Source organism: Strix uralensis, chromosome 2 (genome assembly GCF_047716275.1).
Source record: "Strix uralensis isolate ZFMK-TIS-50842 chromosome 2, bStrUra1, whole genome shotgun sequence".
Taxonomy (NCBI): Eukaryota; Metazoa; Chordata; class Aves; order Strigiformes; family Strigidae; genus Strix; species Strix uralensis.
Window position 1 is genome coordinate 80,537,108 of NC_133973.1, and position 26,766 is coordinate 80,563,873.

General features: G+C 39.6%; 1 protein-coding gene across 1 annotated transcript in view; it reads right to left on the reverse strand.

Annotated features, from left to right (window-relative positions):
- GPC6 (glypican 6) overlaps positions 1-26,766 on the reverse strand; it is a 798,134-nt gene that overhangs the window by 65,436 nt on the left and 705,932 nt on the right. Inside the window, exon 5 of the mRNA XM_074859430.1 lies at positions 3,901-4,031. Within this exon, the coding sequence (XP_074715531.1) occupies positions 3,901-4,031 (131 nt within the window). The remainder of the gene's footprint in view (positions 1-3,900; positions 4,032-26,766) is intronic.

Consider the following 26,766-nt stretch of genomic DNA (forward strand, 5'->3'; position numbering starts at 1 on the left):
CAAGAAGATTTCAATAATGAAGGTAACGTGTCTCAGACATTATCAGGAGAAACCCAAGGTAAATCTATTGCAGCCTGACTTCTACCAGAGGCAACCTTCAGGGAACACCATTGAAATCTGGGTAGACCTAGATTGCAAAGTCTACTCTTAAAAAGTGCCTATGTCTTGGGAGGCATCTCAGGCATCCGAGACTGATTATTTTTTCACTCTGTGTGATTTGGTTTGCAGAAGGTACTCTGTCAGAATGCCTGCAGGTGTTAGATGATGAAGCTAGGGAAACCGGTTTTGATGATCTTCAGTCCTTGCCTTTTTTTTTGGAGAAGAGAAACTCCGGTCTGATTCAGAGCACATAGATTCCTCTAGCAGAAAGACCTTGGGGTCTGACTTTCTAGACCATTGCTCCTTTTTGAAAAGCATCTCCAGATATTGCAGCTGTCAGGAATGAGACTTTCTCTGAGGCAAAATAAGGACATTGTGTGGCTGTTGTTCAGGGACATGACAGCCACACAAGGTGAGCAGCCTATGAAGCCTAAAGATTTGTGGTCAGACTTTCTAGACAGCCAGTGCTGAATATAGACTGCAGAGAAATTTCAAGAAAACAGAGAAAGATTCCAGCCTCAGGATGACTGGGACAATCTTAACATAATGCTAGTACCTGGTTAATCTGAAATGTGTTAAAAGAATCAACCACAATCAGCACACAAACAAGAAAAGTTAATGACCTAGGAACAGAGATGCTCCATTTTATGCAGTGACAGGTACCAGGATGTAGCTGAGTCTGTATGTCCTTGGACAAAAGTACAAAGATAGAAGAGGTACATGTGGCACTTCCATAATTCTCTGTCTTGATATTGATGTGCACCCATCAGGAGTGGAAGACAGAGGGTTTGTGTCTTCTAATGAAATGAAAGACAAGGCATGAACTCAAGCAATAAGCCCTGACTGCCTGCACTGATTAATTGTTAACTCATTGGCTTTTTCTTGGACTGCTCCAACTTGCTCTTGGCAGAATGAAACAGCTCCGGAGAAGGTAGCTCTCAGCAGTATAGAAATGAATCAGGCTGTGACACTTTGGCCTCAAGTTCAGACACTGGTCCTTGTCCCCCTTTTATTTATTAGTATAACTGTAACCATGAAGTCTATTTCTCAGAAGAATAGTGCTGAATAGGAGGTGCATATTTATAGGAAAAAGATATTGGACAAAACCTTCAGTACTACATCAAGTGAAGAATGGAGGGACAAACTATAGAAATGGAGACTTAGGAAGTTCATGATGTATTTTTCTGCTGATGTCTAAAATTGAAGACTTCATTATTCACATAAGACCATTCATTCTTACTTATTTTTATACACTTATTATGTGGGAAAGTGGCCATTGTTGCTCACTTAATTTTGCCTCCATTTGAACAGTACGGTACAGTCAATGTGTTATATCAAACATACTTCTATTTTTCTCAAATAAATTTCAATATATAATTGCATCTGGTATAATACAAAACATCATTTTGTGATACAAAGACAAATCGATAATGCAATTTAATGTGAATGACTTTTGGAATAGGGCAATTTTATATAAATATTTGAAACAGGAGAGGGATGGATTTTGGATGAAGTGAACTCTGGGTCTACTGCCCACCAAGAGGATGAGATTAGTGAGAAAGTTCGTTTTCATTTGTTCCATTTCTTTTAAAAGAGAAACAGTATTATACAAAATGGCCCAAAATTCTCCTGAATACAGCATAGAGTCTCCTCCCAGACATTAACCAGATTTTTAGGTAGAAAAAGCTGCATGTCAGCGGTGAAGAATAATCTATGTGTATGTGGGTGTTGCAAGCATAATATTATTAGTGCATCATCATTTTCCCCCTGTGAAAACGCACTGACTGACTTGTGGAAAAATAGCTGTGGTTCCTAGTCACCACATTTTCAGTGGATACAGTCAAATGCAAGATACAAAATTGTTTGCAGAAAGAGAAAATAGTGTGATTTCGACACCCTGCCTGAAGCTTTCTGAGCAGCATCTCAGAATAATTGACAAGCATGGCTTTTCTCCTACATTAGGTCTGCAATTGCATTCCATGCACCCCATTACATCCGGCAAGGTATCTGTCATTTTCATTGAAGCTCTAAGTGGTCAGTATGTATAAAGGGGAGAAATTAGACAACACATGACTGATTTGAAGTCCACTCGTATATTGTCTCTACAAATCTGACATGATGTAAGAGAACATAGCGCTAAACCCAAAGTCTTTTGCCTTCTTATACTTTTCTTTAAGAATAAAGCATTTCTATGTGTTAGGACCTGAAAAAAGATGGATATAACCTAGGAAAACAAGGAGAATAATGGTCTACACAGAAATATACAAAGGCCCCTCAAGGATAGACAGCTCTGTTATCTATGAAAATATAATAAAATAAATTTCACTGATATAATTTACTTTCTGTTTCCAAAGATTTAAAAAAAATATTGGCTAAGGTTTCTCTTAGAAGAAAAACTTTACATTGCAAATGGAATTGCTGTGACTTATTCATCTTTACAGCAAATAAAATATTTCTGAGGGACAGGAGAAACAGTCTGCTCTGTTACAAATGAGTAGTGAGATGAGCTTGTGCCAAGATGTCATTGGACTCTGGCAGCGGATGCAGGTTCCTGACTAATGGAAAATCTGTGAGAACCAAGCAAGTTAAAGGAAAATAAAATACACCTGAGCCTTGGGTGAGTTTTCAGTGAAAATATTTTTTGTTTCTTTTTTTGAGGTAAGGGCTGAGTTTGCTGAAGCTAGCCTTTAATTCCCCAAATATTTGAGAGAATTTGGCTGTTAAATTCCTTGATCACTGCTGCCAGAACAAAGTCTCATCAAGCAGGATGTAGACTGCTTTTAAAATCCGAGTAACTTCATGTAGGTTGAAAGTAAAAAGCATCTTGAAGGAAATCTTTAGCAACCTGTAGCACTGGGGCCATAAAAAGCATCTAATTTTGGGTTGGCAGGAAGAATATCAATCTCAGCCTCCTGCCTTTTGTCCCTGCATTTTTCCCAGCTACGGCAGCTTCCTTCCAAGCAATGGAAATTCACTGGCTTGGATGGCAGTCTAGCCAGCACCTAACAGGCTACTGGAAGATCAATGGGAGGTAGAAACTCCTAACACAGAGAACCTGGCAAACTGTTGACTTTAGATTTTGAGCTGCAATGCACTGATTAATATTAAGGAAAAGCCATAAATTGTTGACTATTGGCTCAACGGCATCTGCTACTGAATTTGAAGGATCTTATTAACATGAAGTTCAGAGGTGGTGGTGATCTGTGTGTACACACACACATGCTAAAAATGGAAAGGAGGAAGCTGGTATCATTAACTCTGTTTATCTTCGTGTCAGAATCCAGACAAAACTCTATCAAACTGAGGTCTGGTAATCAGAGACTGTCCAATGTAATGATATTTCCCTTGAGTGCCTATTAAAGGAGGTTAAATGGAACATTTTGTGTATTCATCTCAAACACATTGTACTTCAGTCTGACCTACAGAGATCAAAATGTGTTTGGAAGTTAATACAGAGAATCACAGATGAGACACGAGCAGAAGTTACCAAGTGTACTCTGTGGAATATTCCTTACAGAGCTACCACTAATTTTCAGCACTCTGCTTTCCTTAAATCTCTTATAGCTATTAATTTGGAGTTTACTAAATGGTACCTTTCTCCCTGCCACTCTCTTTTGAAAACTTTGAGCTTGTTTAACTAGATGAAGGATTCAAAGGCAGTCTGGTGAACTGTTGAACAAGCAGAAGCAATTTCTAGTGGTCTGGACAATCTTTCTTAAAGTCTGGACAGAAAAATGGTGGAGGTGTTTTTCTCCCTGCTTGAGACATTCAGCAACAGAGAAGGCGCAACTCACACAGTACCTTTGCCGACACCTGCATGCTGTTTTCTTGCATGTTCATGATGGCTTCAGAAATCTTGACATCAATAGGATCCATGACTGATTCAATGTTGAATGGTCCCTCTAATCTCTCCGCTACCAGAAGCATAGCATCTGTTAAAACACAAAGCAGCCATTCCCTTAAAGAAGGGACACCTTCAGGTGCCTCAGGCAGAGCAGCGTCACCAGCTGGAGGTGAGGGTACCGAGCATTCCCGAGCAGGAGCCCGTGGGGACATGTGGCAGCAGGACTGTGAAGCCTGCAGGGCAGCTTCTCCACTGTCAAAAATATCTTCCCCTACCACTGCCACCACAGAAAGGGGAATAAAGACTGTAAAAGTTAGATTAATAATAGTTGCCATGGCATTATCGAACTTGGGGTAAAATTATTTTACACAGCATCGCACCACTCGAAGCAGCCAGTGCTCTGGACTGCACTTATGTATTCTCCCCCCCCAAGAAAAAGCAGGATGATAGGAATGATCCCTGGGGTATATTCTTAGAGTTTGTGTGAGATGATGAAAACTTTGATATGATATATCAGGGTGTTATAATTAAAGCAGCTGTTCTTTCTGACCTTAATGATCTCATTTTCTTGTAATATGAACAGCAGATGAATATTGGATTTCTGCCATAGTGTATAGGTATAAACCATGTTTGTCTTGCTACATTTTCAAAACATGGTTGAAAGTTGTATGCAGGAACATGTATTCTTTGTGTGTTTTGGATTTTAAAAACAATTGTTTGCTTAGTTTACATTGGAGCCTCTCTCCAAAATAATTTTATCTTGTTCATTAACAAGTAAAAAACAAGCAACTGAACAGAAATTAATGACAGTAAAAGAAGCTTTGCCATACATCACATATATTTGTCTACACACAGACACAGATTTGTCAGAATTTCTGTGGCAATAGCCATATGATAAACTGGATTTATACTATACCTTTGAACATCATATTTGATCCTCATCTCATATGTTAGCATTTAAAATTTTCAGCATCTAATTAGCTGCAAACAGATGCCACTTGCAATTTTAACATGACAAAAAAAATCTTCACATGCTATCTTCTTTATCCCTCAGACTTAGGCTCCAAATCAGGTACTAATCAGACTTCCTTCCAAAACAGACCCCACAAGTGCTTTGCTGTTGTAAGCACCAGTCCCATGACAGCTATTTGGAGAAGTCATGGAGCACCGCATAGCCCCAACAGCAGTGTTTGTTAGCTCTGCATTTGGCTGCAGAGTCCTGGAGCTTCTTTCCAGCCTGCATGGCCATCTTCTCCCTCCCCACAGAAGCACATGTGCATGGATGTATGGAAAGAAGAGGCTGGCATCTCACCCTAGCAGTTGAGACACAGCCTGACCTGAGGGCTACAATATGTTGCTTACATGCAGTCAATGCATTCCTAAAAATCCTACTGACACTGAAATTACTTGGCATGTAGTCCCTAAGTACTTTTGCAAATTCGGGTCTGATATTATAGAAGGCTCCAGGGACACTAGTCAGACACCAGTCAGACACTAGTGGCCTTTCCAGTACTTAAAGGGGGCCTACAGGAAAGATGGGGAGGGACTCGTTATCAGGCAGTGTAGCAATAGGACGAGGAGTAATGGTTTTAAACTGACAGAGGGAAGATTTAGATTGGATATAAGGAGGAAATTCTTTACTGTGAAGCTGGATCAGTTTGCCAAGAGAAGCTGTGGATGCCCCCTCCCCGGAAACATTCAAGGCCAGGTTGGATGGGGCTTTGAGCAACCTGGTCTAGTGGAAGGTGTCCCTGCCCATGGCAGGGGGGGTTGGAACTAGATGATCTTTAAGGTCCCTTCCAACCCAAATCATTCTGTGATTCTATCATTTCACAGTACATTTAGGCTGGAAAGAGTGTAATGCCAGTTATTTGAAGTGGGGCATGTAGCACTTGTTCCTAACTGTGAGAAATAGTGAAATGATAGAAATTTGGTTTCAATCAGAGGTGTTATTTTGGCTGTACATTATTTTACAATTCTCTAGTTTAAACCCTTTCCAGTGGAAAACTTGGTGAAAAAAGCACCTAGCTCTGATAGAGGAAACAAAGCATCTTTTATACAAAGATACACACACATATACACATGCACACACATATACTAAAAGATTTCTGCAATAAGTTAGCAATTTTTCCACATGCACAGAGAATTTGTAAGTGTGGACTAGTATAAAGGATTTTCTCCCTCACACCTTTGGAATGACTTATATAAAACATTTATGCTTTAGCACCTGACCAATGTAATCAGCCTAAATCCTAGCTGCCACAACCAGTACTAGGCATTGTTAGGGCATAGGTCTTGGTGGCTGGATTTTGGTGATTTAGTTCAGGATTAGGATTAGAGTTAAGATTAGGATTAATGCATAAAACAGTCACAATATTTTTCTTTCTTTTTTTTTTTTTTTTTTTTCTCACAGTTACTTAGTTAAGGATAGGTGCCTCTTTGTATGAGCAAGCTTTAGTTTGGGAACTAGGAATTTGGACAAGTCTAGTGCTAAACTCTAATTTGAAATATCCACACTTCTATTGATGACAGGTGCATCTTTATATCAACAATCTGTGTTTTTGTTTTGGAGCTAGAATGTGGAACAGGACTAGTGTTAAACTAGAGCCCTATATGCAAGGACATATTTGAAGAAGCAGAGTCTGAGACATGGATTAAATGCTGAGATGAGAGATGCTTGAAGGGCTAAGGTAAAACACTTTCTTCCTGCAACATTATTTCTGAGGCTGACACAAGTTGTACTTTCAGTTAAGGCTCATTTTAGGGCTTCGCTCAGACTAGAAGTCTTGGGCAAGTTCACAGTTCTTGCACAAACAGAAAACTAATGTTTGAGGACTCATTTTATCTTCTTCAGTTTCAGCAGGTGTGTGGAGCCATGGCTGATTTAGCAGTGACTGGACTTCTGGGTTACTCCTGTCTCCTTCTGGTAGGAGTACTACAAGCTCAGTTGAGCAAAAGAGGATGAACAAGTGGCACTTCTGTGAACTCCAAAATTATTTTCTTAGCTTCTGTCTGACTGAACTCTTCCTTCTACTCCTTCTCTAACCATTGTGTTGTTTCTAATATCGTCAGACCTATCCAGATGATATCTGACAGCCCCAGACTGAGAGAAGCCTTGAATAGCAAGGCAGTCATATTATTGCGAGTGTTCAGTTCCCTTGGGAATATAATCACTACCTGTAGTCAACTAACTTTACTGATTTTTTGAGTTAGCCTTCAGATTAAAATTCTGACTGAATTTCCTATCCTTAATATTGTTCTCTAAAAAAGAAACCCTACAGTGTGTTGTCTTAAGGTGAATTCTTCCCTTAGGTTGCATCCTCTTGTTTGCCCACCCTAACCCTCACTCTAGTTCTAAACCTCGTTATTCACTTGCACAATTCTATATGAACACATACAATATATACGCACCAGGTATCCTATGCAATTGAATGAAATAAAAGCTGTTAGGTTGAATATAGTGAAAATCAGATGAAATTTAATGATCTGAGATTTGACAGAACAGTCAAAATGATGTAATGGTCCTTCCCAGACTGTAGCTCTTCAAATCTATAATCATGTAACAGCAAATACAACACTGTTGTCCCAAGTCTCTTTCTTCTCCTAAAAATGTTATGAATATTATTACAGGAGAAGCCGGAAAGATTTCAAAATGAAGTTAAGAAAATTTATATGCCTCAGTCTTGAAATCTTAATTCTCAAGAACAGACCCTTGAACTCAAAGAAGGCCTAATTCAGTTCAGTGGGACTCTGTGTGGGTTTTATCAATTAGCTCAAATTGTAGATATTGGGAGCTTAATTATTGTTTGTGCTATAAAAATCTGAAAACCAATTGATTAATTGAGTACCTGTTTTTTATGTTGTTAATACACTTGGACTGTACTGTTCAGTTATGTATGTTCTTTATTTTTACCTCTCGCATTTTTCAAAATCTGCTTTGCTTAGGCTAAGTACATGTCTTCCTTCCCCATTTACTACAGCACTTGGCAGAAAGCTGGCATCTAGCTGATGGGTGAGTGGATCAGGAACTCAGTTTAGGTAAGTCATTCTTGTGTTGTGGGTTTGTTAGCGACATGACTACTTGCTCACTTGAGGACGTGGGCTTGGAAAACAGTCCTGAGAAAGTGCAGAGCATATGGCACACTAGATTCACTGTCAGTGCCACTGCTCTCAATGTCTCCTGCTAGATGTGTATTGCTCAAAACAGGAGTGGGGACCTTTCTGATGCAGTAAAAAAGTTGTCTACTGGAGTCCTAGGGTGTAGTCTCAGGGGCCCCAAAATGTCTCTGCTGGCTGAGCACAGCACCTCTGTTTAACTGGTTTGTATTCCCTTGTCCACACCAAGAAATGCCATTGGTATTCAACAGTGGCTCTTGAAGGACACTGTTTCATTTTAAGCAATATATAAGAAAGAGATCTTGCAGGAATTTTTGGTTTACTTCACAGATTTATTTTCTTTTTAAAGTTTTATAGGTGTAATTTTAATGAGAAACACAGGACAAACCTGATCACCGTGCTAAGTGATTTATTGTGTAATTTAAAAATTCAGAAGGCCATGTGTGAATTTCAAGATACAGTGATGTTTTGTGAACCCTGAGCGTCTCCAAGAAAAATAATGGATAGACTAATAATACAAAAAGACAAGAATCTGCCTCTGCTTTCTAGGAACTGCATCAAGCCACTGTCTTTTTGACTTATCTTGATACCAAAAGTGATGTCTTCCTGTTTATGTTACATTTCCTTCAGGGCAGGTTTCCAGAAAACTTCCTAGTAAATCCCAGATTGAAACAAAAGGAGCAGGGATGAGGACACTGATTTATGAGACATCTGACAAGTGAAAAAACCCCAAAACTAGACTGAAATACAAAGTTCCTGTAAAAACAATCAGTGCCTCCTTTTTCTTGTCACCTTTCTGTCATCAAGAAAATGTGAGGAGGGTCTGATAGGTGTGACGGTCTGAATGAAACCACAGTTAATGTCTCAACCATTTGGTAAAGAACTTTGGCAAAGGAAACTGTTTCTATGGAAATGCCGGGGCTGTGCAGGTAATGGCAGGGAAGCATGACAAGAGGAGAGGGTCCTACAGAGATGGCACCACACTCCTCAGAGGCTGAACTTCCCTATCTTGAGTGACTCTGTGAAGAGCCAATAGAGAAGCAATAGAGAAGATCAAACAACGGTCACACCTGCAGGGAGGAGGGAGTAACTCCCCAATGACCCCTGAGACCACCAACTCATTTCCAGAAGAATCTGAAAGTACAAACTGTCCATGTACGAAAAGCAAGGAGAATTCTAGAAGCATAAATGCACATGATGCGTAATTAGCCTAACAAGTCCAAGTGCCCACCCGGAGGAAGGGCAGGAATTATAAAAGGACACAAGTCAAGTCCCTGGGTGGCTGCGCCCCACCAGAACTGGACCCCTGGGCTGGCTGGACTGACGATGGAACCAGGATTGGTGAAATCTTCCTTTTTGTCTTTCTCTCTCTCTTCTCCTGTTTCCCCTTTTCTCTCCCATTCTTATTCTGTATGCCCGCATATAAGGCAAGGCTTGTTTGGGCATGTTTAAGGCTTGTCGGGGCCTGTTTAAAGTTTAGTGGGGTATGTTGTAAGATCTGCCTCTAGTCAGTGTGAGTTTAATGCCTGTTGCAGAGGATGCAAATATTACTGACAAAGTTTCATGCCAATTATCTGTTGTGAGCAAATAAAGATTGAGTTGTGTGAATTGAAGAATCCTTGGTGTCATTTCACCTTAATCCTGATCTGGGAATCGGTGAATATGAGTCATCGTCCTGAGAAATTGGGACGTGACAATAGGGAAGACTCAGATTGCTGATAGGGAAGACTCAGAGCTGATAAGGGAAGGCATTTTTTGGGTCTGTGTTAGTTTGGCTGTGACATCAGTTTTTCCTTTCATGCACACTTTGTTGTTCTTCCACTTTTAAATGATCAGTGAGATTCCAGCAGTGGCTGAGCTTTCCCCAGTGCAATCCAGAAGAGCATCTATGGATGAAGTCTCTAAAAATGTTGTTTCTTCAGGGAGACAAAGAACAGTAAAATACTAAATTGCATGCCCTTCACAAAATCTTAAGAGATATTTTGTTTGGGAAAAAAGGGAGGAAGACCTTACCTTAAATTTCCTATCCAGAGGTTTCTATTTTTTCTGGTCCCATGTATGTGGTCTAACACTTATTTATGAAGAACTGTGAAGTGCTTGTTCACATAGTTTCTTGTGAAAGAATGTAAGGATAAATTTCTACTTGGGAAGCTTCAAAGGATTAGTCTATGGACAAGTCCATGGATTGTAGAAGAGAGATGAATCAGTTGTAAACAGACTGAGCAACTTATTATAGTTGACTATGACCTTGAGAGTGGCAATGACTGTTTTGGAAAAGGATATAACCGTTAATATGCTGGGCTGCAAAGCACTTCTCATTTGGTAGCTTCCCAACCTTCTGACCAAGGGCAAGGGGAGTCAGGACTTTGGGTTGTATTTACTACATCATGCAGGCAAAACTCAGTGAGTTTTCCATCATGACACTAAATATAAATAGTGGTCATAAAATCTTTAGAGCATTAGATGGTAAATTAATGAAACAAAATAAAAAATAAAAATTGAAAAGTGAAATATGGGTACATATTGACTTTTTAGAAATATAATAACAGTGGAAATACATCCCTGTAATACTCTGCCAAAATTTTTACTGCTAGATTATGATTTACTAAAAAAATTCGAGTAAAGTAAAACTTCACCTCACATTTAATGAGGTGCTAAGAACTCTTTTCTCAGGAAATCAGAGTCAGGCATGGCAGTGATGCCAAAACTGTTTTTTTTCTTAGGGTGCACAGTTCCCTTTTCACATTATTATTCATATGAGAACACTGTATGGTTCTATTCCGATGAGGCTTAATTGACAGATTTCCTCTCTGACTGTCATTAAGCTCCACATATGTATTGGCATAATAACATTATAATTCTCTACATCCTGCTCTTTTTTTGTGTGTGGGGGGAGGTACTTAAATCACGTTTGCACCTGTGTAAAGGGGATCTCGATATTCCTTATTTGGATAATCAGTTATCAATATACAGTTAAGCTTATCTATTAAGGTATGTAGGCAAATGACTAGTCCTTGCCTGAGGTTTAGATAAACCAGCAAAACATGAGAAACTGCTGGACGTGGCATGAGTTTTTCCTAGAGGTAACAAGTAACAGAGTAGGCAGCTGAACAAAAGTCACAGCTGTTAAGAATGACAGGATTTCACAAATAGTTAGCAAAAGAGGGAGCAATGGGGAATAAGTACCTGGGGTGAGTTGTTTACATGGGAGAAAACAAGGGCAAAGAAAGAGATAGATTAAGGTGAGCTGGGGAATAAGCATGGGAAAATGGGGAGAAGAGGGCATATGAAAGAGGCTATCCATGTGGAAACACTGCTGGTCATCAATCTTCTTGTCTGCCTGATCACTGCAGTCTGCTCTATATTCTTATTGAACTGTATTCCTAACCATTTTCTGGCTGAGAATAATAGCGTGGGTGTGCAGCGTATTCTCTCTGTGTGTGTGTGTATAATGTCCTGCTAGCAAGCTTTAAGCTGGACTATCTGGCAAGAAGGAGGAGACCACCAGCTGGAAAGACCCAAGGTCTATGCCAGACACTTGGTGAAGTGTCCAGGTCTGGGTGCAGAGTCTGGATAGTCTTGAGGTTCAGGCTATGGTTCAAGAGAGCTGGTTCAAGATGCATCTGCACATGTGAATAAAGGGGTCTGCATGTGTTCCCCTAGCGAGCTGCCACTGGCAGAATCCCATCCTGATCTGTGTGATGAAGCTGTTTTCTGAGAAAACATTGACAACAGGCAAGGTAAAAGTTGGACCCTATACAAACTTCAGGTCACTTGTAAATTATTTCTAAAGCTTAACAACACTTCATGGCAGTCTGACACGGAGCCGTTCACCTTTCAGCCCTTCTGAGCCGATAGTTTCTGTAGCTCTTCCTAGAGCATGGAGTTCTTCAAAGGAGTAGTGTGAACAAGACGCAGTCCTGAAGGTGCCTACCTTTACATAGTAAAACCAAGATGTGGGAGATTCCATTTCAATTTTTTTGCCTGCTGTGATGAGGCTCAAAATTCTACCTGCTGGAAAAACACCCTAACCACCTCTGCTAATCTTATGTGCCTGACAGCTCTCCTTTCAAAGCTGTTCCTGTGGAATACTTAGCTATTCACCTGGACAGCTCTGTATCTTAGCATTTAAGGCACACAGTTATGAAGGGGTGAATCCAGTTTTCTGGCTTATGCTTATAGGGCTGATGTCCAAATGCTGATGTAATGAAAAGTACTTCATAAGTTCTCTCAGGAGGGACTGGAATCCAGAATTGTCCATGCCAGGTTAATTACCAAGTAATTAAAAAGACAAACTTTAAAATTGTGTGTGGATAATCAGATCTAGTTATTTATTATCTATGTTTAATTTCCGTTATAAGAATTTGCAGATTTAAGAATTATAATGTGTTTTTTGATATTTATGATTAGCTATGTAGCCATGTTGATTGATGACAATATCACTCTTCCCTCAAAAAAGGAAAAAAAGAATTGTCAACAGTATGAATAAGCTAAAGTTTTCCATACCCAATTCTGTAATAATGCTTTATTACTCCTGCTAGGTTTGTTCTCTAACCGTCTCTTTTATGTAGAGCAGCTCATGAAATCAGTTTACTACCATGTACAATCTATGTATGAAAAAGTTATTGACATGCAGTTGTCATCTTATTGCAGCTGATAGCAACAAAATGATTTTTGTAGGGTGAACTTCATTCACTAGATTTTTTTTGAGTATTTCACATAGCATACATTTTTCTTCCCTGTATTAAGAAAATGACCATATTAAAATTATTTTGCTTCTTCATCTTTCTATAACTTTGAGCAATTCTAAATAATTTAGTGCACTGTTATTAGATTATATCTTATTTTTGTTCACATATGCAAAAAGAAAGTAGCAAAGACTAAGCAAAATGGTAATTCTTGTCTACTATTATTCTTCTTCCATTACCCTATGGGACCTGAATGCAAGATGCTCTTCTGAACTGGACTTTTAGCAAATGTTATTGCCAAATGTCGTTGAGGATTCCGTCTGAATGTTTGGCATGAATCAATTAATAAAATGTATTACATTTATAAAATCTTTGTCTTGTTGCTTTTTCCATATGCCAAGAGATGTTTAAATAGTCTCACCATCAGTCACAGAAAATGTTACTAAATAAAACAATCCTCCTTGATGCATGCCCTTATGCTACCTGCTATAGTCCATTCTTTAAATTTGTATTAACATAGACTAGTGTGCATAATTCTTTGAAGATATGTGGGGTTTGGAACACTAGAAAAAGTCCATCTTTCTGTTGCTTCTTTGATGAGATATGCTCAAATTGTTGAAGACAGCAAATTGTGGCCTGAAATGTCGTATTTAATGTATCCTTTCCTCAGTAAAATTCTCCTGAGTATATAGCTTGCATTATGTTGGTACAGTCACAGATGTTAGAAGCTCAAAGATCTTTTCAGCCATTCCACTGCCCATGCAGTTAATACCCATGGTATAGATTCCCTAGTGATCTGTCCAGCCCAATTTTAACATAACTTAGTTATGTTCTTCCCCCTTTTTTTAAAGAAAGTTATTTCATTGTCTGTGTACATCACTATTAGTATTTTCATCCAGTTATTTGGTGTATTTTTTCTGCTGCTTAATTTCACTCAACTATTTCTAATAAGCTACCTCATATCATCTTAAACAGTCCTTTTTACATCCCCCAGATATACATAGACGTCTATTTTACCCTCCTTTAGTTTGTGCTCAGTCACACTTTACACGCGGATTTTTTTACTCTGTTTTCATAAGTGATTTCCTCAGGTCTTTTGCTGTTTTCTTTATTTCCTTTAAAAGAGGTCTCTGGTATTGTGGTGTCTAGAACTAATTAAACATTTAAAGTTGGATCTCATCAGTGTTACTTGCGGAGGTCCTTTTTGGCCCACATGTCTGACTCAGAAAACCGTCCTGATTCCCTCGATGCATCTGATTTCCTTATCCTCTTCATCACAACTGCTTTATAAGTCATATTTCCCATGTCAGTCTTGACATTTTTCCAAGTGTTTTCTCATATTCAGATTTTACAGGGATTATATTTTCTGTACTGGTTTTTATTTCATTCCCTAATTATATTTCTAAATTTTGTGCAGTAGAATTTTTTCCAACCTTGACAGAATTTATGGTATACTTTTGAAAACATAATTAATGAGCTCTTCATTATCTCTTCTTGACAAATGATACATGCTTTACTTTTATAAGCAGTTTGTTTCAAGAAACTGTTTGGTTATTTCAAGAATAACTTGACCCTTTAGTAGCATCTAATCTACACATAATCTTCCTAATGTGTGGTGGCATCTATGACTTTAATGTCTTCTTCTGTAAAAACCCAGTTTAAACCTAACAGACTTGCCATTCTTATTGACAGTTTACTGAGAATTACTTACGGAAGGACATTGGTTCTCATTCTACTTTTTCTTTTCCTTGAATATTTTTTTCTGTTCCATACTCCCTCTCTTCTGCTGGATGTAGTGCATCTTCGGTGCTGCATCAAGATTATTAATGAATTTTTAGACATTCTTTGGGTTAGAAGGGTACAGTGGATGGCCACCTAGATGATGAGAGGGTTGAAGAACTTGAAAAATAAAGAAAGGCTGAATGAACTGGGTTTGTTCAGCCTACAAAGAGCAGGCTCAGGAGAGTTCTCATCAATAGTGTCTAAAGGGTAGGTACAGAGAAGATGAGGAAACTGTCTTCACATGGATGTGGAGTGGCAGGACAATACACAGTGGGCACAGGTTTCTGTTTGGCTATAAGAAAAAAAAATCACCACGTGAACAATTAAACACTGAAATAGGCTGGCCAGGGATGTGGTGGAATGTGCCTTGCTGAAAATATTCAGACTTGTCTCGGCAGAGTCACGAAAAACCTAATCTAAGGCTCTGCCTTCAGCTGAAGGTTGGACACTAGAAACTCTCCACAGGTCCCTTAACCCAGACTTTCTCTGGGATTCTGTAGCTGGGCTTCAATTCATTTCACCTATCTAGAAGTTAGGTTTACCATCTGAGTTAGTTGTAGAAAGCTTAGGATGGGATAACATTTCCTCCAAAGACATTTTTAACAGACTGCACAGGACTCTATGCTTAAGACTTTGCTCTTGTAACCTTTCCATAAGTGATCTGGGAATAGGGGTAAACAATGGGGTGAAAAAGCACACTGGTGTTACTGTTCAGGAGAGTAAAGTGAAGACTGTTCCAGAAAATCTGAGGACCTCAAGGTACTGAATGACTGAGCAGTAAAATGGAATCAAGTGATGAGTATAAGAAAAAAGAAACAAATTCTAAAATTTTTTAGGCAATGAAGGGCTCTGAGATGACTATTGTCACTCAAAACCAAGCTTTTCAGTTCATACTGCCATAACATAGGTTTAGCAGTCATCAGAAAACCCCACACTGAATATTGAAAATAACTAGGGAAGGAACAGAGCATCAAAGAAAACATGTTTATATTTATGAATAAATCTACAGTGAAATAACACCTTGGATACTGCATTGCAGAAGAAGTTATAAATGTAAGTTTTCAAATATAACACAAGTCATAATCTATGATTCTACAATCTAGAATTAGAAGAATTACTGGAAGATGTAAGAGGCCAGTCAAACTGTGGGTGACATGAGAATATATTAAGGTTCATTGTCTATTCCAGTGCAGGAATGGGGATGTAGAATATGAAACTAGAGGATCACATTTTATTAATTTCTTAATGTTACAATAATGATACCTTGCTAATCCCAAGATTATGTGGCAAATTCCTTAGTGTTGCCACGACTATCAGAGAACATCTGGATGCTCTTCAGTTCCTTTGGTAAATTCAGCCTTTTTTTCTTCTGAATCAAAGAAGATTTTTGCCCCTGTTTTATGCAGGAAACCACAATTGCTATTAAGATCTGAAATACATATTTCCCAGGCACCAATGCCAGATTTCTGAATAGACATCCTATGAGTAACATCTTTCCTGCTACTTTGTCACTAAACTGACTTTATGCCTTTCCTTGCCATAAATAAACAATCAACCTATGACCAGCATTGCTGGCAAGAATCCATCCCAATGGTACAGCTCTCAGGGAGGTGTCACACACAGTTGCACAGAGAAAATTGATTTTTGCCTTTCATTTTATTGATTAATATGGAAATGTACTGCAGATATCTCACTGCATTTAGAAGCCTGCCACTATGCAGAGAATTCTGAAATGCCTAACAGCATTTTCTCCTAGTGAGCACCAATGCAGCAAATAAAAATTTTTTCCACCCTCCCCGATAAATGTTTGAATCCCAAATGATTGGATACATCAGGGTTGTCACAAATCAATACAGCTGGTGTGACTAATCTATTTATTGTTTTGACATTCATCTTGAAAGGAAAGAGCAATTTTTGTATGTTTGCCTAGCTGTGCTAACTATATTATGGGGATGAAACAGAACTAATCAATAGGATAGGGGCAATGTTGTAAAATCCTACAGTTGAGCTGCTTAATTCTTCTAAATTATCTGTGTCCTGATCTTTTAAATGATGGGGAGATAAAGAGTAAAAACATTCATCCGGTCTAGAGAAGGTCAAAGTAATATAAAAAGCTAATGTTCATCACACAAGGCCACTTGCCTGATATGTTGTAATCATCATAAATATTAATAACAACACAGACAGTGTTGGCCAGAAAATAAAAGATCTGTTCCCACTAAAACTTTCACAGTAGGGGAAAAATTGTTTTAACTGAGGGTGAAAAATTTTAAAATGGAACATTTTTCACAGAAAGATTGCTGGCTGGCTGCACATTGGCAAGGCTTCCAGGCCAGTGGCCAGGGAACCATCATATTAATTGTCCCTCCAAAATTTTTTATTTTCTAAAATGAGCATTTTCCAACAGAAAAAAAATTGTGCAATCAGCTCCAGTTTCATCCAAAAGAGATTTATGAATATGAATGAACTGTATTTCCCCATAAGATTGCTGAATGTCAGAAAAACAGACTAGGGAATCTAGGGAGGTACGGGGATGTTTTGGGATCAGTTCTCTGTAACTTTGAGTTTTAACCTGTTCCTACAATTCTAAGCACTTAGTGGAACAGTCCTCCCTAATTAATTTTACACTAAATGAGGAGATGTAGTCAGCTCTGGAGACCTACAAAGGGAGATCCCATCCACTCACTTTATTTAGGGATTGTCAGTTGTGAATTTATTCACATTGGATCTCCTCTTTAGCAGCTGCCCCATGAGCATCAGGTTCCTGCCTCTGCATTCAAGCCTCTGCACAGCTCTGTCCCACCCTGCTTACCCACCTGAGCTCCTCCTCTGCCACTGACCTGTGCTTGAGGCCAGTTTTCATGCAATTCCTAAATTTTATGCACATCCACTTAATCCAGCTCCTCTGCTTGCAGAATAACAAATGGTGAAATTCTGCTATTGCTAACCTGGCTAGAGCTCTGGGATTCTAACACTGATTTCATTGTAGCTCTTCCAGATCCATATAGGCATAAACAAGAACAGAGATGAAAAAATGTTGGGGTCTATACTATGCTGTCGCACCCATGTTTTTTTGCTATAAAAAATAACACTGATTTCAGATTTTCTGAATGCCAAAGTGTAAAAACAAGATATAAACTTTAAACATTATACCTTTTAATGAAGACATTAAGATTATTATTAATACTTATATCTGCCAAGCAAATGGGATGTGATCCAAGGCCTAATAAAGTCACAAAACATCTTTTCAACAATTTGGTTTGGAGGAGGCTGTTCATTCCTATTCTCAGGTTTTGCAGAAAAGATTTAATTTTTGTTCCCCTTGGCTGAGTGCATGGCAGCAAATTAACAACTGTTATTCCTGGTGCTGTACTGATATCTGTGGACAGTGCTATACAGAAATAAATATATTTTGGCATGACAAAACTAGGTGGTAGTTAAGTTGATATTTTTGTTCCTATTAAAAACAATAAGCCATGCCAGTTTTGGCTCCACTCAAAACATGGGGGAGAAAAATCAATGTTTGTCAAATGGAATAAGACAGCATCTAGGGGTGTAATTGTTTTTCACGTTTTCAAAAGAGATCAAAAGTGAGGAGGCAGAAAAAGAACAGCAAACACTCTTCTAAAAATTGATATAGCAATGTCTGCTTTCATAAGATGCTGCTTACAGATGCCATATATTTTTTCAAAGAAAAAAATAGGAAAAATTACATCATCTGGTATTGATATACTGCACTGGATACTGAATCCTAGCTGCTAGGAAAGGAAACTTTTTCACAGGCACTTAGCATTGCCAACATTCAGTAACTAAAAAAAGGCCTCCAAAGAAGTGTCAACTGGGTTCCACTTCAGTAGCAGGAAAATTTAAGACATGTTTTTTGTCCTCACTGTTTCCCACAAGCTCTATACAGAAAGATAACAGTGAATAATATAAATCATGACGATTAACTTGGTAACATTATGTTCCTCTTCCAACCAGAAAAGAGTAAAAAAGGCTTTGATAATACTTATATCAGCATAGCAACATCTTTTCTCCTAAAGCAGATAGATACCATCTATATTTTATCTTAGAAAAGCAAGTTAGACAATCTGCTTTTTCAAAGGTGAATTGCACAAACGGAACTGGAACAAGTCTGTCCTTTTGGTGATGTTCATTCAAACAATAGAATAGAAATATTTATTTTGATTATTTCAAACATTTCTCTATGTATGTGGAAACATAGCCATTGAATTCAACTCATCCCTTGCACTGAGCATATTGCTCATTTTTTGTTTGTTTATTTTTCTGCAAATTTGTATGCTTGGTGTTAGTTTACACAAGTACCTATGGAGGAGTTTTTATTCATGAACAAATTATTATGTCTGTGTTTCAGATGAGTTTGTTCAGCCTTGTCACATATCCCAGTCCACAATTTCTTGACAGAAATACTACACAGAAATGTTTCACTAAAACATCAGTCACTTAGATGTAAAAAGACAATATGTGAAAAGACAGTTCTTATTTTTCTCTTTGCTTTGATAGGAATGGATCTTACTAATTTAAAATGAAAGAGGCTCTGGCAAGGAAAGAATATAAAATATTTCCATACCTCTATTAGGCCTCTTTCTACAAATCTTCTCCTTCATTCTTTCCTATGGGAAGGCTAGAATATCTAATCAAGGACTGAAAATCCATTTACTGTGAACTCAGTGGCAAGTTACAAAAAAATGCATGCCAGACTGGCTATAATTCATACTTCTGGTTTCCTTTAGTATAAATGGTTCAGTAGCACTGAAAATCCACTTATGTTTATAAAATCTGTTCCCTGAAATGTAGTGAATAATAACTGGCATGATTGTATGTTTCTGGATAGCTGCCTGAAGGAACAACAAGGGACACAACAGTGTTCATGTGTCTCCTCAGGCACTTTCTCCTGTCCTTCTGCTATCCTGGATTCATGATACAGCCTGGAAATCAACATGGAGTAGTTAAAGAGGACTTGGATGTTATGCATGGAGAAGATAACTTCCAAGAGACAGTCTAGAAATGAGAACGCAGTGGCAGAAGACTAGCCAACTGTGCCTGCGCAGTGTAGGGCACAGTCACACAACCTGTTTAAGCCAACTGAAAAAGTGACTTCTCCCCCACGCCACTGAAGACAAAATTTCATCCTGCTCCATGCCAGCACTGGTGCTCAGGGAGTTCAGAGACAGCTGCAGGGAGGGATGGAGCTGGCTGGAAACAGAATCCCTTTTACAAGCAAGTTCATTTTCAGCAGGATGTGACCCTACTGCAGAGCAGGCAAAAAGATGATGGGAATGGGAAGGACGTTGCCTTTCAAAAGGCAACTTGCATTAGGGTGGCTTTTACAGGTACTCAAACTGGTGCTGCCATCTGCTTCAGGATCTCAAGTGGTGCTCACCATCCCAGGTATTTGCAGGAAGAAGTGACTGCAGGGCTAGATGATGGGTACACCCAAAGGCATGCTGTGTGTGTTAGAAGGTTGTGACCATGAAGAGGACTCAGACCTCTTCTGCAGCAGCAAAAGCAGCTCCAGAATGGGATGTGCACACTGCAGGGAAAAATATTTCTGGAAGGATTGAGTGGGAACAGCATACCAGAGAGAGGCTTCTTTGCAGAAGTTGAAATAGGGGACTGCCATGGTGTTTGAAACCGTAGTCAAAGCCCAAACTTTTACAGTGGTGTGAATCAGCAGCAAAAGATAGGCCACAGCAAAAGGTTGTCACCAGGGCACCATGAAAACAGAGGCAAGAACGAAGTTCTGCCCAATGTCTTCTTCTCAGTTGGACTTCTTTCCCGCATCTGTTGCTGTTCTTAGACCTTTGTTATTCTACAGTAACCACCATGTGCTTGGAAAGAGCTTAGGAAGTTTTGAATGCCTCCGCAGAATAAATTAAAAAGAAAACACCAACAGTAAAATGACATCTTGATATGCCAAGATATATATGCCTTTCAGTGAATGCCTGATATAAAAATTCATTGTTCCTAAAATAAAAAAGTGCCCATATATCAATCTTGCTTTAAACACTAAATGGTTTTTAGTCTTTTGTATTTGGTGGAGAAGCAGGAAGGTGTAACAATAAATGTTGATCAGGAAGGGCATAATGAGTTACATACCAGCTTGTGTTCATTCCAGCTCTCTGACAGACTTTGTGTGCTGAGAAAATGGTGAACAGGTTGTAATAGCAGATTGATGGGTTCTTCTGACTTGATTAGAAAAAAAAAATCTGCAATATGGGGGAATAATGGGGGAATCTCAATCCTTTCCAGACTGAAGAACAAACCAGTTATTCATGGGGACAGAGGCCACTAAAGACACATTTGTTCTGAACTTTTTTTTCATCATTTAAAGATGGATTTTTATTTTTATTGTCTTTTATAACACATTTAAGGGTTTCTGAAGTGTAGTTGATTTCTAGACCTTCATGTTGTTTGAAACCATCTCATCTCTCAGATGAATACTGTCATTATGCTGTTATTTATCCCTTTACCATTACAGCATCCTCTCTGATTAGTAGTTTTACAGGTCTGCTTACAAAAGAGATTGCACTGCTGTGCATGTTCTTGAGAATCAGATAAAACACCCTTGTTCACATTCAGTTTAGTTGTTTCACACTTAGCTCGTCAGTGTGAAACTTTCTCACATTCTCCATGAACTCTTAGATGACCCATCAATAAAGAGACATGGGTCTTTGCGTGCTTTGTATTTCTTTTCTTTCTCTCAAAAGTGGACAGTATTGTGTATGGATATCTCCAATCCCATCTTATTCATAACACTGTTTGATGGCATGAGAAATAAGATAATGACAGCCCAATCTGAAATGTACAGCACTTACTCTGTTTCTTCTGGTTTCTGCAGTAAGTAGCAGATCGGGCAAGTGTAGTTTGGGGGAAAGAAAAAAGTCTCTGACAGCACTTGTGTTTTTTCTCTTGGGTCACGCATTGAAAAAATTCCTAGATATCACTGTATGGTTTGCAATGCATTTAATTTTGTTAGAAAATTAACTGTCATTTCCTTCATGTCCCATTTTCCCTCAAATACCATGCACAAATTGGATGCATTCACCAGAAAGACATTTTATTTACCAAGAGTTTAACTGAGTTTGGAGCAAGAGAATAAATAGACACTTCTTTCATTCCAGATAGTACAGAAGTATAAGAGACCACATATCCACAGCTACTGAATTTCTAGGTTAATGTGTTTGTTTTCATACCAAACTGTCAGAAAAGATAGGTGTCTTCCACCCCTTAAACTTTATATAAAGGGCCTCTCTACAGTGCACTCCAAAGAATGTTTCTCTATGGCAGCTAAACCAGAAGAAAAGTACATTCAACAGAGGGAGGGACACCGAAAGTGCCTCACATCAACTTCATCTCCTGGAAAAGAGTCATTCCACTGTTGTTAGTATTGCCAGCAGAGGAGCCAGGACTCTGCTGGAAAACAGAGCAGACCACATACATCAGACTAGGAATGAGAACATGGAGTAGGGCTATGTTATAGGGATAAATGTCTTGCAGCTGTTAAGTAAGGCATCTCTCTAGCCAGAGCTGATGAATCCTGCAGCACAGAGCTGCAGAACAGAGAGCTTCACCAGAGTAACCATCCATCTGTCTTGTAACATTTTAAAAAAACTTAACATCTTTGTTTGAATGCTTTTCTTATTTCATGTTTCATGCTGTCCCCAATGCACTACTAACGGCATGTCATGAGATCCTCCCTCCAGCTGTCATCATTTGTTTTAAAGAAAAAGATCAAAGAATTTTAATTGCAAAGTCTGCTCCGATTCATCTATTACTTAATGTTGAAATGTGCACCAAAGCATGATAAAATAATTCCTTCTTTATATTGACTTCGGTGAGACCAATTTTTATAATTTTGATTACTGAGGATTTGGCTATTTATACTAAATATTTCTATAGCAAAGATTGGAGTTTTACCCATTTGGATGTAGATGCACTTGTATTTTGTAGGGCTGTGCTTTATGTGTGCAGTCATGCACACATAAAGCACATAAAGCACTCACATGACTGCTTGGTGTTGGGACCATTTCTGTTTAACATCTTTATTGGTGATCTTGGTAAGGACATAGAGTGTATCATCAGTAAGTTCACAGATGACACCAAGTTAATTGGGAGTGTCGATCTGCATGAGGATAGGGAGGCACTACAGAGAGACTTGGATAGGTTGGATCGGTGGGCCAACGTTAATGAGATGAGTTTCAACAAGGCCAAGTGCCAGGTCCTGCACTTGGGCCACAACAACCCCATGCATCGCTACAGGCTTGGGGAGGTGTGGCTGGAGAGCTGTCTGGAAGAGAAGGATCTGGGGGTTCTAATTGACAAACAGTGAACATGAGCTGGCAGTGTGCCCAGGTGGCCAAGAAAGCCAATGGCATCCTGGCTTGTATTAGAAACAGTGTGACCAGCAGAAGTAGGGAGGTGATAGTCCCCCTGTACTCTGCACTGGTGAGGCCACACCTTGAGTATTGTGTCCAGTTTTGGGCACCTCAATACAAGAGAGATATCGAGGTGCTGGAGCGAGTGCAGAGGAGGGCAACGAAGCTGGTGAATGGCCTGGAGAACAAATCCTATGAGGAGAGATTGAAGGAGCTGGGACTGTTTAGTTTGAGGAGAAGGCTGAGGGGAGACCTCATCACTCTCTACAACTACCTGAAAGGACATTGTAGAGAGGTTGGTGCTGGTCTCTTCTCACAGGTGATTAGTGATAGAACAAAAGGGAATGGTTTTAAACTGCAATAGGGGAGGTTTAGACTGGACATTAGGAAAAAAATTTTCACAGAAAGAGTGGTCAGACAGTGGAATAGGCTGCCCAGGGAGGGGGTGGAGTCACCATCCCTGGATGTGTTTAAGGGTCGTTTAGATGAGATATTGGGGGATATGGTGTAGGGGAGAACTTTGTGGAGTAGGGCTGATGGTTGGACTCGATGATCCCAAGAGTCTTTTCCAACCTGAATGATTCTGTGATTCTGATTCTGTGACTGTATAAATACACAAGTGCACACACTCATGCACATCCACCAGTGTGCATACAAATTTCATAGTGCTAAAATAAACCCTTTAGATACACAGATGCATATCTGGCTGCAAACACCAGAAGCTGTTTGCTAGTTGCTAGTACCAAGTTATGGCAAACAAACTCAAAAGCTACAGTGCATTTATGAATTTTAACAGAAACTTCCAGCCCTGTAAAAATACAGGCCCAAAAAGCCACTTGGTTACTTCTTGTTGTTGTTCACAGTTCAGCTTGGATCTATTTAACAAAGGAAATCTAATGAAATTTATTCTTCCATTATTTTGCTAAATTTATAATAGCAACTGGACAGCTTCAGGGATGAAAGACAGCACAAGACAGTTTTATCCACATGGAAATTTATTGGCTTATTCTGTGCATTTGCAGGGCCTGATTATTTACGCTACTTAAAACTGACCAGCACATGAGTCCAGCAAAGTAACCGGACAGAGAGCTGGGCAAAGACAGTGTTTCAATCCCTGGAGAATTCAAGCATTTTGCAAAGCATTTTTGGCTTGTACATTATTATGATTTAAAACTACTACCGACAGAAAGGCGAAAACACTACAGAAATAATGAGATAAATTATTTAATGGTCTTAACTTCATAATTTGTAAAATGGAGCAATTATGTGCTCCAGTTCCTGGGGACTCCACACATTTACAGGACGGGGCAGTGGGAAATCTCTCCAGCCGGGTGGCAGAACATCCCCTGCCTCATGATGGAGAAGCCGTAATATCTTGCCAACCACCTGCTTAGAACTTGGACATCCTGAGGTGTCTGGTCCTGAGCAGGAGCTGCAGGAGTGCAGGGATCTCCATGCAGGTAGTCTGCATGGCAGGGCTGAGCCAAACAAGCCATATGAGATTTACGTGCAGGCTGGCAAATGTGCACGTGTATATGTGTGCATATACGTACGTCTGCATGAACACAGTCCTTCACGCATAAGGCAGAGCTCCACAGAATTAAATACATGTGCATCTACATACAAATGGGTAAAACTTTAAAATGGAGATGAAAAGATGTGAAACATCTGATTGAATGTGTTGGGGGTTTTTTTTGACAAACTAGTGTTTTCCATAGAAGCCCTTTTTGTCAGCACTTTCGTAACTGGGTTACGAGATCAGCTGGGTGCTGATCAACATTCTACTGCCCAATGTATAGCTCTCAAAAGACCATGTCCAAATGTGCATAAAAAATAAGCCACTTGTTTAGTCCTTATGGATGTTAATCAGTAGTCACGCTGGCAGGGAAGTGAGAAGAAGCCCTCACCTAACTTCTCCTGCTCTCAGAGGTTTTCAGGATTCAGAGTTCTGCATTTTTTCCACTTCAGTGGGTCTTCAGTGAAAAAATACTGTAACATAAGTGGTGAGTTGAGCAATGATAGCCCTTGCAGCTGAGCTCTGGTGCGTACCAGTGCGTGCAGAACCTTGGACGGATGGGTGTGCATTTGTCTCCAACCAAGGCTGCAGAGGGAATGCAGGGGTTGTTTTATGTGATAGCAAAATATCAGGACCCTAACTATACAATACAACCTTGACTCAAAACTAGTTAGAGGTCTGGTATATTGGAATAATTCCAGAAATTACTCCATAATTTTTTAGACAAGTTTGGGACAAAATGTAATGCATTAATTCTGCCTATGATAAGCAATTTAGGGCCCTGAAAGGGCTCATGCAGAGTTGTTTCAAGCACTGATGGATTGCTTGTGCATTATCCCTGATTACTGAACACTGCATCTGGATAAGTACTTTCAGTCTGACTGAAGATACAAGGAGCAGACTTTGATCAAAATGAATTAAATGACCACTCTGCAACACTTTTCCAACTGCAGGCAGAAGACAATGGAAACAGGAGCTGAAATTGTGACCCAAGTACAATGGGAAGGAAGAGTTGGACTCGATGATCTTAGGATCTTTTCCAACCTATTCTGTGATTTTATGAAGTCAAATGGAGATCAATGTCAAATGCCATACTGATTCATTGGTAATATGGGATTTCTTCTACATATTTTCTTCCAATGCTATGATGGTGTAGGCACAGAGTAAGTAGATTTCTTTAGTAATAAAATAAGAATTAGTATTTCAAGCCAGTACAAGCTGCTGATGATTGCTTCTCTTTGATGCACCACCTTAGGAGCCCAGCTCCAGAGGGACATCTAAAAGCCAGGAGCCCTGGGCATTAGCTACCTCTGACTAGTGTTGCCCGCTGAGCTGAAAAGCAAGTGTCTTCCTGCTGCCAGTGGGAAATGTTGTGCATAACATTGGGCATTTCTTTATACCCTTGTCTCCCTTGCTGGCTTTCCCACATGTGTCCAGGTTGTGAGTAGTGCCCAACCACCTCGGCTCTCCTTGAGAGCTGGGCGCAGCAAGACCCCAGCCCTTCCTTGGAGGGTGCGCAGGAACCACACAGCGTTTCTCATGCTCAGCTCATGACCCTCCTGGGCCCCAGCAGCTCAAGCACACCTCTGCACGTTGCCGGAGCAGCCCTTCCCCATGTGAGGCCGTGACTCGGAGCTCGGCAGTGCTGCGGCTTTGCAGTGGCCCCGGGGTGATCACCCACCCACTACATGGAGAGGTCAGCGGGAGCCTCTGCAAGTCCTGCACCGATAACTGACATGCGGTGCCTCCCCATAAATCCCTGCTGAGTCCAGACCATTATACCTCTTCCTCTTCCTCCCTGTCTCATCTCTGGCTTTCTATTCTGCTTTGATTCATCCTGCTTAAACTTAGGCACTGAACTGAAGTACCCAGCTTTGAAGCTGGACTGAATCAGCATGTGCATCAGAAAATCACTGACATCAGTGACTGCATGGAGCTATTTTCCTTTTATTTTGGTGGTCATCATTTAGCACTCATGCCTGACTGTACAAATAAACCAAGTGCTATGCCTATTTGAGCTAGGTTAGCCTCAGAGAAGTACAGAGAGAGTGCTGTGACAATGGGCTGCTCGGCAAAGCAGTGGCAAGCAGAAAGTCAGCTGCCTTCTTGATTTTTCACATCTTTACTCATAGCCTAATCTGTTCTGCACATTGTCAAGTAAGACCCCAGTTTGAAAATAATATGTGCCCTCCTTTCTTTAGGCTAGTACCTCTTCAAAAAAACTACAGATTTTTTTTTTTTCTTTTTTTTTTCCTTCCCAAAAGAAACAGCTGCTTCTGTGGAAGAGCTGCAATCTCTGGGTTTCTGATAATTTCAGGTGTA